Source organism: Nyctereutes procyonoides, unplaced genomic scaffold (assembly GCF_905146905.1).
Source record: "Nyctereutes procyonoides isolate TBG_1078 unplaced genomic scaffold, NYPRO_anot_genome, whole genome shotgun sequence".
Lineage (NCBI taxonomy): Eukaryota > Metazoa > Chordata > Mammalia > Carnivora > Canidae > Nyctereutes > Nyctereutes procyonoides.
Window position 1 is genome coordinate 19294311 of NW_026575131.1, and position 12999 is coordinate 19307309.

Here is a 12999-nt window from a genome sequence, read left to right on the forward strand (position 1 = left end):
ACCTAAAAGCTCAGACCTTACCTCTGGGCTTTATATTTATAGAGAGGAGAGGCCACCACAGGACAGATTGCATACAAATGACTAGTTATAAAATTGTAGGGTCTGTCTGCTAACTAGGCAAGTCCCTGGAAACTTCTCTGAAATGAAAACAAGATGTGGAAGGAGAGGGCTATGTTTCCTGCGCTGACGTGGCAGGACTTCACTTACAGCAGTACCCTGGGGGAGGCAAGGCAGCCTGGGCCACGGATGGTCAGCAGGTGGTGGCCTGGAGCCCATCAACTCCACGCTTGCTGCTGACTACTCCCCAGGCCCGAGAAATGAGATCACGTAACCTTCATTTCTTCTGGATTCTAGCCACGTAACGAGATTAAAGCACCCGATTTCTGAATACACGAGGCTTTCTTTTCCCTCCCTAAAATGAAATTCCTCCTAAACCACAAAAATTTAACCCAAGCAGGATTAGAAGAGCAATAAAGGAGTCCATGCAAAGATCTCTCCTTCCACTCCCTTATTGTCTCAGAATCTTCTGCCGCCATTTCTGTCCAGGTAGTTTTAAAAAAAAAAATTATTAAGTCCCAGAAAATGTCAACTTCTCCAGGGGACACTAGACTTTCATCTTTATGCAGCTGAGCTTGAGGACTTCCTGTGGCTTTTTTGTTGTTTGCTCTTCCCCGAGTTTTTAAATTTTGTTCTATATTCCTATGGTGTTGGCCATGACTTCCATGATAATATAAGAGATATGTTCAAAAGAAAAATGGCTTCAGGAGGTACTGTTGCTCATGGAAATAGTCTTTCCCTAAAACGTCCATTTGGATTCCGCTCATGATCTCTTCCTAGTCAGAGCCAATTTGTTCAGATAGAGACAAGAAGATGCCGCCCCATGTTCCCAACACCTTGAAGAATGAGACTGTTGTAAAAATCTATGATGTTTCTTTAGAAAAATCTCCAAAAAACTATGAAATGTAGGCAAGGCTAATTAGTGTAGGACATCAGCATAGCACGTAAGAGTTAACCAGGCCCAGTCCTCCTAAAGCTCACCCACCACAAGCGATCTGTGGACCTTGGACGAATGGCTAAACCGTGAGCATTACTTTGCTTAACTGTAAAACGGGGATAATAGTAATTAGCACTTATTTCATGGAGCAGGCTCTCAAACACTGATGTGTGTTAGAAACAATGGGAGGGCTTGCTAGAACACATGACTGACCTCAGCCCCACAGATTCTGATTTCATGGGGCTGGGGTGAGGCCCGAGAATCTGCATTGCTGACAAGGCCTCGGGTGACACTGTTGCTGCCCGTCCAGGCTACACCTCAGGGACGCCTGAGTGGCTCAGCAGTTGAGCCTCTGCCTTTGGTTCAGGGTGTGATCCTGGGGTCCTGGGATCGAGTCCCACGTCAGGCTCCTTGCAGGGAGCCTGCCTCTCTGCCTCTCTGTGTCTCTCATGCATAAATAAATAAATAAATAAATAAATAAATAAATAAATAAATAAATACAATCTTAAAAAAAAAATAAAAAAGACTACACTTTGAAAGCCACTATCATAGGGCTGCGGTGCAGATGACATGGTCAATACATATCCAGTAAGTGTTAACAATGACTACATTTGTGTACTGCTGTTAGCATGGTGCCTTGCAGAAGGTGAACAATGTTAAATGGTGTCAGTTGTCACTGTCTTACGAGTTGTCCCTTCCACTTGCCAGTCACAGTAAACTTGTAACTGTGCCTCAGTATAACACATTATGAGAAACCCCAGTCCCTAACAGAAACATCCTTAAAGGGGAATCCCTGGGTGGCACAGCGGTTTGGCGCCTGCCTTTGGCCCAGGGCACGATCCTGGAGACCCGGGATCGAATCCTACGTCGGGCTCCCGGTGCGTGGAGCCTGCTTCTCCCTCTGCCTGTGTCTCTGCCTCTCTCTCTGTGTGTGTGACTATCATAAATAAATAAAAAAATTTAAAAAAAAAACATCCTTAAAGTATGTATACATTCATAAGAGCTTGTAAGTGTTTCTAAATACTTAAGAGTGACTCTATAAATCATTGGGTTTTTTTTTCCCTCCCTCTAAAACTTGTCAGTACCCATCTGTACATTTATTGTGAGGCAGAAGAGAAACAAAGGCTGACACTGCTACTTCTTGAGGTTTCGTGTCTTTTCTCTTAGTTACAGTAAAAGCGCCAAAACAGATTTAGTCAGCAGGGCCAAAGAAGAATTCTTCAACGCGTTTGGAGTAAGGAAGGAACCCAGCACACGCAGACGGAGCAACAGCACTTAACAAACACCACCAGCCTCCAAAGGGCAGAGGAAACACACTCGCTACAGGACAAGGGGATTGTTTAAAAAAAAAAAAAAAAAAAAAAAAAGGCTCTCCACAACAAAGGAAATGAACGCAAATCCCCAACCTGGGGGCGGTCCAGCAACCCTAAGGACAAAGATAAAACGCTCCGAGGGAAAAAAGCCGTGGAGGGAGGGCTAAGGTCTGCGCGGAGCAGGAGGATACCAGACACCCTGGCAAAGGTTAAGATGCTTTCCTTGTTAAGACACTTGGACCGCGCTCGAGCCTGCAACGGGACGGGACAACAGGGGGACTGTCACACTTTCGCGTGCCACGCATCGCTCCTTCCAGGAAGAAAAACTTTCTTTTTAATAAGCCTAGGTCGAGTGCCCCTTCTGTTCTCTGCAGAGCGTTTCAAGAGTCGATGAGAGGAGGCTAGTCTTCGGTAAACAGCTAACTTTTCCAACTCAATCACATCTTAAGTTTTTGGTTAAAAAAAAAAAAGAAAAGAAAAGAAAATCTGCGAAACATGAGAATTAGATACAGCGTTCTTGCATCGTGATGGCTTTGGAAAGATTAAACAAAGGGCGCGCGTTTGCAAGGACGCAAACACGTCTTGCCCTGACTGTTAAAATAATAATAGTAATAATAATAATAATAATAATAATAAAAAGTAATAGACAAGCCACCCTCCCAGGCACTTCTCTTTCGAAAACGTGCGTGATCCCCAGCCCTGCGCTGTCACGGGGACTCCGCGAGGGTGGCTCCGGGGCCCCGGGGGCGCAGCGACAGCGGCGGGCGGCCCCTGGCTGGGCAGCCCCGAGCCTCCCCTGGACCTGGCGCGGGCGGAGGCGGCGGGGCGCGGGGGCCCCCGAAGCGGTGGCGGGGCCGCCACGACTCACCTCGCCAACTTCTCCAGGCTCGCGGCGCCCCGGCGGCCGGCTCGGGGGCGGGGGCGCGGGCGCGGGCGCGGGGGCCGGCGCCGCCGAGCGCGCGGGGCGGCCCCGGGGAGGGCGCCCGGGCCGGGGGGGCGCGCGGGGGCCGGCGCGGGGCGGCGCTGCGGGGCGGGCGCGGGGCGCGCGGGCGCGCGGGCGGCGCGGGGGCTGGGCGCGGCGGGCGCGCAGGGACAGCAGCGCGAGGAGCAGGGCGCCCAGCGCCAGCAGGAGCAGCGCCGCCGCCTTGCTGCGGAGCTTCATGGTGCGGCGCGGCGGCGGCGGCGGCGGCGGCGGCCCCTCTGCGCATCGCGGCGCGCCGGGCGGCGGGGCGAGCGCAACTGCGCGGGCGGCCGCCTGCTCCGCCCGCCCGCCCGCCGGGGACTGGGGTCCGAGCGGCCAGCGGGCGGGCGACGGTGGAGGAGGAGGAGGGGGAGGCGGGGGAGGCGGGGAGGAGGCGCGAGCGGGGCTCCGGGAGGAGCGGCTCGCGCCTACCGTACTGTGTGGAGTAGCGGCCCTCCCGCCCACCCGCCAGCGCCCCGAGCCTGGCGCTTAGGCTTCACGTAGTGCAGCCTCAAAACCTCTTGCTCGTGCAGGCAGGCATTCAGCCTTCCGTCCACCCGTTCGTCCATTCACTCCCTCCCATCCCATTCCCCGTTTCCTCGGCTGCTTGTTCATTCGGAGCGCTCATTCGCTTACCTTCGCGTCCCGTCCACGCTTCACCTCCTTGTTCTATGCATGTCCCCCCTCACTTGTTTGTACCCATCTTGCCACGCACCGGTGCATCCAGCCAGCCCGGCGAGGGCATCTCTGTTGTGTTTTTCCAGGGCCGGGCCTGGGCACTTGGTGGATTATCTGTTAGACAGAATCACTCCAGATCCATGTCGCCTAAAGAAGTTATAGAATGAATTTCACAGTCTGGGCTTAAAATCTGACTTTGTCCCCTACAGGCTTAGTGATCCTGAGCACGTTGCACAATTTGAGCCTGAGTGTCCTTTTGTGCAAAATGGGAATGGTAGTACTGCTCTCCACAGAGGCATTTTGTGGGCATTAAATTTAAAAATGCATTCAAAGAAACTAGCGCGGTGCCTGGCTCACAATAGGTGTCCAAATAAAAGCTGTGTGGTAATCAGTACGATAAAATGCAGCTTATCACAAATACATAAACGCAATTTTTTTTCTTTCTAATGTAGATTTGAGCTAGAGTGACGACTTTATGGCCCAGTGTAGGAATAGAGTCCGCTGGGACCCTAACAGCTATAATCACCAGATCAAGGTTCTGAATTTTCAAACTATTCTTTCAGGGCACCTCTAGTCACAAATCTAAAGCATTGGGACACATGCAGTTTTTTTTTTTTCACTAGGAACTGACAGCCAGCGTTCTATCAACTCTCTTTTCAGCATGGCCACAGCACACACAGGACCAGTTATAACGATGTCTCAGAGTTTCTACCAGATTCCATGTTGACTTATAAATCATCTAAAATTCAATTATTATAAGAAATCGTTCTCATGTTAACATTATATTTTGATTATTTGGGAACCCATTGTATTTAAAATTCTAGGAATGAGAATGTTTAATAACCTGGAAACCCTTGCCAAGCAGGCACCATGGAAATGGCAGGGTGCAAGGTCAAAGCGTGGGCTGAGATGTTGCAGTGGAGTGAGCACAAATAGTCCATTGGTTCTCAAGGAGGATAAGGTGCCATCCCAGTAGGAGGCATCTGGAATTGTGAGAAGGATGTTTTGGATAGTCACGATTACCAGCAGATTCTATAGATATACACTGACCCTCTTAGAATGCTCAGGACATTCTAGCATGACAAGAATTGTCCTGGGCCGAGTGCCAACAGAGGGGTCCTGTTGAGAAACACTGAGCTAAGGCTTGGTGCTTAGGCCTTTCAGGTTTAGAAATGGCCACCATCATGTTGCTCTGTAGCCCCGTGAAACAGAAATCCCAAACTCTGTCTTGCTGCCTCTCCTCTTCCTCAAGGAGGACAGTGCAACAAGTGATTTAGTGCCTGGGGTTTTAGCCTCAAATACCCAAATGGAACTTGGGACAGTTAGGCTTGACCAAAGAGAGGACTGCATTTTCTAAACTCCAATGACTTAGCTCCTTCCCCTGAGTCCAAACCCACGTTTTGGATTTCACTGCTCGGCTTGGTGGAAAAGTAGAACTTCTGACATCTTGTTAAGGGTTCCATGATGGCTCACCCAATTGCTCACTTGGATGTGTAATACACAAAATGCTTGTTTGTCCCCATCACCCCTGAACTGACTCCTGGAGTCGTGGTATCTCTAGACACTCAGTTGCTCAAGGCAGAATTTAGGTGGGAATTATCCTGGATTTCTCTATTTGCCTCACCTCTTGCATTAGTGATCTATTATATATTCTTAGTTATTATTATCTGTTATGCATAACAAACTACTCCAAAATTTGGTCTAAGAAAATGCGAATACAATCTCATCATTTCCGTGGGGCAAGAATTCAGAACAGCTTAGCTGGGTCCTCGGCTTCTCGGGCTCTCACAGGGCTGCAATAAACTGTCAGCTCAGAACTGGGATCTCATCTGAAGGCTCAACTGGGGAAAGATCCACTTCCAAGCTCACTTACATGGCTGCTGGAAGAATGCAGTTTCTTTCAGGTCATTGGACTGAGAGTCTCTGTTCCTCACTGCCTGTTGGCCAGAGGATGCCTCCAGTTCCTTGCCAGGTGGCCCTCTCTATCAGCATGAACCTGTAAGAAGAGTCAGAGAGAGGATGCAGCAATACAAAAGTCACAGTCTTTTATAACCTAATTTCAGAAGTGACATTGCATCACTTTATCTTGTTCTTCTTGTTAGAAGCAAGTCATCACATCTCATTCATACTCAAGAGGAGAGGATTATGCAAGGGCTGGAATACCAGGAGGCCAGGATTATTGGGATCCACTTTGGAAGGCTACCTTTCTCACCTCCCATATCCAGTAAATTAGCAAATTATGTCACAGTACTTCCAAAACATGATTGGTATCTGTCCAGTTCTCTCCTTCTGAATTGCCAATCATGATTTCTTAACAAGTCCAAACCTTGCCAAATTCTTAATAGCCTCATTCCTATCGTATTCAATGTAAATTGTGCCAACCTCACCACCCACCCCCAGCCCCTGTTATATGATGTGGCTGTTCTATGGCCTACAGGCAATAGAAATTACCTTCTAATTAATCTCCTTACTTCTTCCCAGGCCTTCTTGCAATTTTTAAGCCAGGATGATTTAAACAAACAAACAAACAAACAAACATAAATTGAATCTTATATCTCCCCTACTTAAAACTCTTCAGTGATTTTTCATGGTTCTTTTTCTTTTTCTTTTTTTTTTTAAGTGGGCTCCATATCCAGCATGGAGCCCAACACAAGGCTTGAGCTCAAGCTGAGGTCAAGAGTCAGAGGCTTAACTGACTGAGCCACTCAGGTGCCCTTTCTTCATGGTTCATTAAGTCTTAACTCCTTACTGTAGCATCTGATTCTAGGATGATGTGCCCTCTGATTGCAGCTCTGACTGCATCCATCCTGGGGCTTGCTCTAGCCCCACTGGCTTTCCATCAGGGCCTCTACCATTTCTGGATCTTACTTGCTTCAGTGTCCTTGCACTTGTGGTTCCTTTTGCTGATTCTAGGCTCTGGAATCTACTTCAAGATTTACATCTTGCTTAAAGCCACCTCCTTAGAAAAACCTTTTCTGGCCACCCTCTTTAAGGAGATACTGTCCTTCCCATTATTATTTGCCCATTTTGTTTCCTGCACAACCCTCTCTACAAATTGTATACACACACATACACATATATGTATATACACACATACACACACACGTATATATATACACACTCATATATATGTCTATATGTTTAGAATTACTTATGAAGAGTAGCTATATAAATCTTAATTGTATAGCTAGATATACCACAAAAACCAACATGTACAACATTTCTAACATCTCAGAAGACTCCTTATGCCCTCTTTCAGTGGATATACTCAAGGATAGTAACTCCTCTAATTTCTAAATCATAGATTAATTTTTGTCTGCTTTTTGAAACTTTATGTAAATAGAACCACGTGATATGTACTCCCATTCAACACATTGTGAAATCAATTCCTATCATTCCAGGTATCAGTACATTTGTTTGTATATCTGTTTGCTTGATAATATTCCATTGTATGAATATACCATAGCTTATTATTATTTATCTATTTTTACTATTGAGGTAATGAAATTATTTGCAGCTATTATTAACATGCTTACACAAATCTTTTGCTGGACGTAAACACACATCTCTTTTGGGTATACATCCAAAAGTGGAATTTCTGGGTAATACAATTGGCATATATTTATTTTAGATGCTGCCAAGTGGTTTCTGAAAATGGTTGTACCGATTTGTACTCCCGACAGCACTCCAACTTACTCCATATCCCCACCTATACTTGATCTTGTGTGTTAATTTAATTTTAGCTGTGCTGGTGAGTGTGTAGAGTATTATGTTACAGTTAGAATTTTCATTTCCCTTGAGCACCTTTGATATATTTATTGACCATTTGGATAACTTCTTTTGTGAAGTGCCTCTTCTGCCTATTTAAGGGGTAGGGCATCTGTCTTTTTCTTATTGATTTGTGGGAGTCCTTTATGTATCATTAATATGAGTCTATTATCAGATACACATTTTCAAATAACTTCACTCAGTGTGTGGCTTTTCACTCTTTTAATGGTATCTTTTGATATATAGAAGTTCTCAGTTTAATGAAGTCCAACTTTACAATCTTTTATGGCTAGTATACTTGGTGTTTTGTCTAACAAATCTTTGCTCACAAAGTTTTTTTATTTTCTTCTAGAATATAGCTGTGTGATACAACTTTATGTGATGATGGAAATGTTTTAGGTCCACATTGCCCAATATAGTAGCCATTAGGCCCATGTGGCCATTAAGCACTTAAATGTGGATAATATGATTGAGGAACTGAATTTTTAAAAATTTTATTTAGATGGCCATATAAGGCTAGTGGCTGCTATATTGAATAGTACAGTTCTAGACACTTTATTGTTTTAGTTTCCACATGTAGGTCTACAACCTATTGTGGATTATGTTGTGTGTTCATGTGTATACAAAATAAAAGGTAAAGATCAGGATTATATTTTTCTATATAGATATTTAGTTGACCCATTTGTTTAAAAACCCATATTTAAAAAAAAATAAAAAATAAAAAAAAATTAAAAAAAAATTAAAAAAAAAAACCATATTTTCCCCAGTTACTTCCCAATGATGTTGTTATAAATCAGGTGACCATTCTGTAACAGAAATGAAGACTACCTTTGATAGGTCCATTACAGACTAGACACAGCTATGGAAAGAATCTCTGAGTTTACAAACATGTCAATGGAGCATTCTAAAACTGAAAAAGAGAAAAAAAGACTGAAGAAAAGGAACGGAAAAACCAAAACATGTGGGACATCTACAAAAGGTGTAACATGCCTATAGGGGGAATACCAGAAGGAGAAAAAAGAAAGAAAGAAACAGAAGAAATTTTTGAAGCAATACTGACTGAGAATTTTCTTCTTAATGTCAGAAAGCAAACCACAGAAAGAGGAAGCTCAGAGAACATCAAGCAAGATAAGGTTCCAAAAGACTACACCTAGGAATATCATATTAAGGTGCATAAAATCAAAGATAAAGCAAAAATCTTGAGGGAGACCAGATATTAAAAAGCACTTTAACTATAGAAGAACAAAGATAAGAATTATATCCAACTTCTCCAAAACCATGCAGGCAAGAAAAGAGTAAGTGTAATACATAAAGTTTTGAGAGAACAAATACATCAACCTAGCATTCTATGACCTCATAAATTATCTTTCAAAGGTGAAGAAGAAATAGACTTGCTCAGAAAAACAAAAATTGGGAGAATTTGTTGCCAGTAGATCTGCCCTGCAAGAAATGTTAAATGAGTTTCTTCAAGGAGAAGGAAAATGATATAGGTAAGAAAAAAATCATATCTACATAAAGAAAAGAGAACCATTGGAGAAGGAATAAGGTAAAAGAAATACTTTTCTTAGTCTTAATTGATCTAAAAAAGTTTGGTTAAAATAACAGTAGCAATAATGTATCAAATGCTTAGAGGTATGAATAAGTGAAATGAATGACAGCAATAATAGAAGGGATGAGAGGAGGACATTAGGAATATTTTATTATTATAAGGTACTTGCACTTACCTGTGAAGCCATGTACTGTTATTTAAGAGTGAACTTGGATTAGTGGTAAATATATATTGCAAATTATAGGGCAACCACTAATAGTATTTTTTAAAGAAGTATAATTGCTATACAAGAAAGCATATGTAATATGCTTAATTAAAACCACAAGAAACAGAAAGAGTGAAAGAGAAAAAATAGGAACAAAGAAGAAAGGCAGTGTATCAAAATCAGTAACAATAAACTTTAATCTATCAATAAGTGCTTCAAATATCAATTGCCTAAATATACCAAATAAGAGATACTTTCAGTGTGAATCAAAAAACAAGACCTAACTATATGTCCTATGTAAGAAATCCACTTCAAGTATAAAGACATCTATAGATTAAAAGTAAAGAATCAGAAAGCAAAGGGGTGGAGAAAGTTATACCATGCTAAGGCTAATCAAAAGAAAGCTGGAGTAGCTACTTTAATTAAAAAAAAAAAAAAGCAGACTTCAAGGGAAGAAAATTTTCAGGGAGGAAAGAGGGAATTACATATTGATAAAGGGGACAATTTTCCAAGAAGATGTAACAATCCTCAATGTATATGCATCTCACAAAGAGCATCAAAATATGTGAGGCAAAAACTGATAGCACTGCCACAAGAAATAAGTGAATTCACTATTATAGTTGGAGACTTTATCAGCAGTCTATCAGCAATGGAGAGATTCATCAGGCAAAAAATCATTAAAAACATAGGACTTTTGACCCACTGAATATAACTGACATCCATAGGCCACTTCATCCAACAAATACAGAATACATGTTCTTTTCAAACTCACATGGGACATTCACCAAGATAGACCAGAGTCTGAACTGTAAAACGTGTCTTAACAACATTAAAAGAATATAAATTGTTTAACACATAGTCTCCGGACGCAATGGAATTAAACTAAATATCAATAACGAAAGATAGATGAAAAATTCCAAGATTCTTGGAAATTAAAAAACACACTTTTACAAAGCAGTGAGGTGAAAGAAGAAATCACAAGAGAAAATTTTAAATTTTTTGAACTAAATGAAAATGGAAATACAACTTATCAAAATTTGTGGGATTCAGGGAAATCTTGCTTAGAGGCAAATTATGCTGTTTGTATATATATTAGAAAAGAGAAAGGCTTAAAACCAAAAACCTAAGCTTCAACCTTAGGAAACTAGAAAAAGAAGAACAAGTTATATCCAAAGTAAGCTAAAGAAAAGAAGTAATAAAAATTAGAGCAGAAATCAATGAAATTGAAAACAGAAAATCAACAGAGAAAATCAACAAAACCAAAAGCTGGATCTTTGGAAAGACCAATAAAACAGACTGCTAGCAACACTAGGACAAAGAGAAGACACAAATGACTCCTATCAAAAATGAAAGAGAGGGCAACACTACAGTTTCCACAGATAATTTAAAGGATAATAAAAGAATACTATGAACAATTCTACGTCCACAATTTGATGAACCAATTCCTTGGAATACACAAATCTGTCACAACTCACACAAGAAGAAATAAATGGTCTGAATAGGCCTACAGCTATTAAAGAAATTGAATCAATAATTAATAAACTTCTAAAATAGAAACCACCACGCCCAAATGGGTACATGGATGAATTCTAACCAACACTGAAGGAAGAAATGATACCAGTTGCCAATAAATTCTTTCAGAAAACAGAAGCAAAGGAAAAGCTTTCTTATTCTATGAGGCTAGCATTACCCTAATACCAGAATCAGACAAACACATACAAGAAAACTATAGTCCAATATCTCTCATGAACATAGATTTAAAAAATCCTCCAAAAATTAGCAAATCAAATCCAACAATGTATAGAAAGATTTATATACTATGAACAAATGAGATTTATTCCAGGTATGCATGGCTGGTTCAACATTAAAAAATCAGCTAATGTGATCCATCACATCGACAGGATATAAAAGAAAAATCACACGAGTACGTCAAGAAATGTGGAAAAAGTACTTGACAAAATTCAACACCCATTCATGAGAAAAACTCAGAAAACTAGAAATAAATTTAACTTCCTCAACTTGATAGAGAACATCAATAGTAATTACAGGTAACATCATATTTAATGATGAGAAATTTTCCTACTGAGATCAGGAACAAGGTAAGATATTCCCTCTTAACATTCTTTCAATATCATACTGGAAGTCCTAACTATTTCAATAAAATAAGAAGAGAAAATACTGGTATACAGATTTGGAAGGAAGAAATGAAACTACTTTGTTTAAAGATAACAAAACTGTCTATGTAGAAAATTCAAAAGAACAGATGAAAAAATCCTGGATCTAAAAGTGATTATAGCAAGGTTGCAAGATACGAGGTTAATATACAAAAGTCAATGACTTTCCCAAATGCCAGCATTGAACAACTGGAATTTTAAATCTATAAACACAATACTATTTATAATAAGACCCCCAAACTAAAATACTTAAGTATAAATCTAACAAAACATGTGCAAGATCTATATAAGGAAAACTACAGAATTTGATGAAAAAGAGAACTAAAAAAAGGAGAGATTCCATGTTCATATATAGGGAGACTCAATATTCTCAAGATGTCAATTCTTCCCAATTTGATCTATAGATTAAAAGCAATTCCAATCATAATATCAGCAACTTATTTTGTAGATATTGGCAAACTGATTCTCTAGTTTATATGGAGTGGCAAAAGATTCAGAACAGCCAGTATAACATTGAAGGAAAAAGAATAGAATTGGAAGACTGATGCTACTTGGCTTTAAGACTTACTCTAAAGTTACAATAATCAAGACATTGTGGAATTGGTAAAAGAATAAACAATAAATCAATGGAACAGAATAGAGAGCCCAGAAATAGACCCAGTTAAGTATAGTCAACTGATATTTGGAAAGGGAGCAAAGGCAATATAATGGAGCAAACATAGTCTCTTTAACAAACAATGCTGGAACAATAGGACATCTGCAGCAAAAAAAAAAAAAAAATTATTTATTTTTTAATTTAAATAAAAAATTCATCCATACCTAAACCATACAACCTTCACAAAAGTTAACCCAAAATGGTTCATAGACTTAAATGTAAAATGCAAAAAGTATGAAACTCCTAGAAGATAATATAGGAGAAAACCGATATGACCTTGTATATGAAAATTACTTTTTGGATACAGTACCAAAGCCATAATTCATGAAAGAAATGATTGATAAACTAGACTTCATTATAATGAAAAACTTATGCTCTGTGAAAGACAATCTCAAGAGAATTAGAAGACAAGCTATATAGTCTGGAAGAAATTACTCACAATAGATACATTAGATCATGGACTGTTATCCGAAATATATAAAGAAAACTTAACACTCAACAATTTAAAAAATTCTATTTAAAAATAGGCCAGGGATACCTGGGTGGCTCAGTGGTTGAGCATCTGCCTTTGGCTCAGGGCATGATTCCTGGGAAGTATCTTCTCACAAGTACCTTCTCATATGCTTATTTGCCCTCTTTGGTGAGGTGTCTGTTAAGGTCTTTGGCCCATTTTTTTTTTAAAGATTTTATTTATTGGCTTTC

At 40.8% G+C, this 12999-nt stretch overlaps 1 protein-coding gene across 1 annotated transcript in view; it reads right to left on the reverse strand.

The window, feature by feature from the left end:
- Positions 1-3512, reverse strand: part of GXYLT2 (glucoside xylosyltransferase 2) — an 88763-nt gene extending 85251 nt beyond the window's left edge. Inside the window, 2 exon segments of the mRNA XM_055344404.1 lie at positions 3176-3363; positions 3365-3512. Of these exon segments, the coding sequence (XP_055200379.1) occupies positions 3176-3363; positions 3365-3469 (293 nt within the window). The 5' untranslated portion in view covers positions 3470-3512.
- Between the last annotated feature and the right edge of the window lie 9487 nt (positions 3513-12999).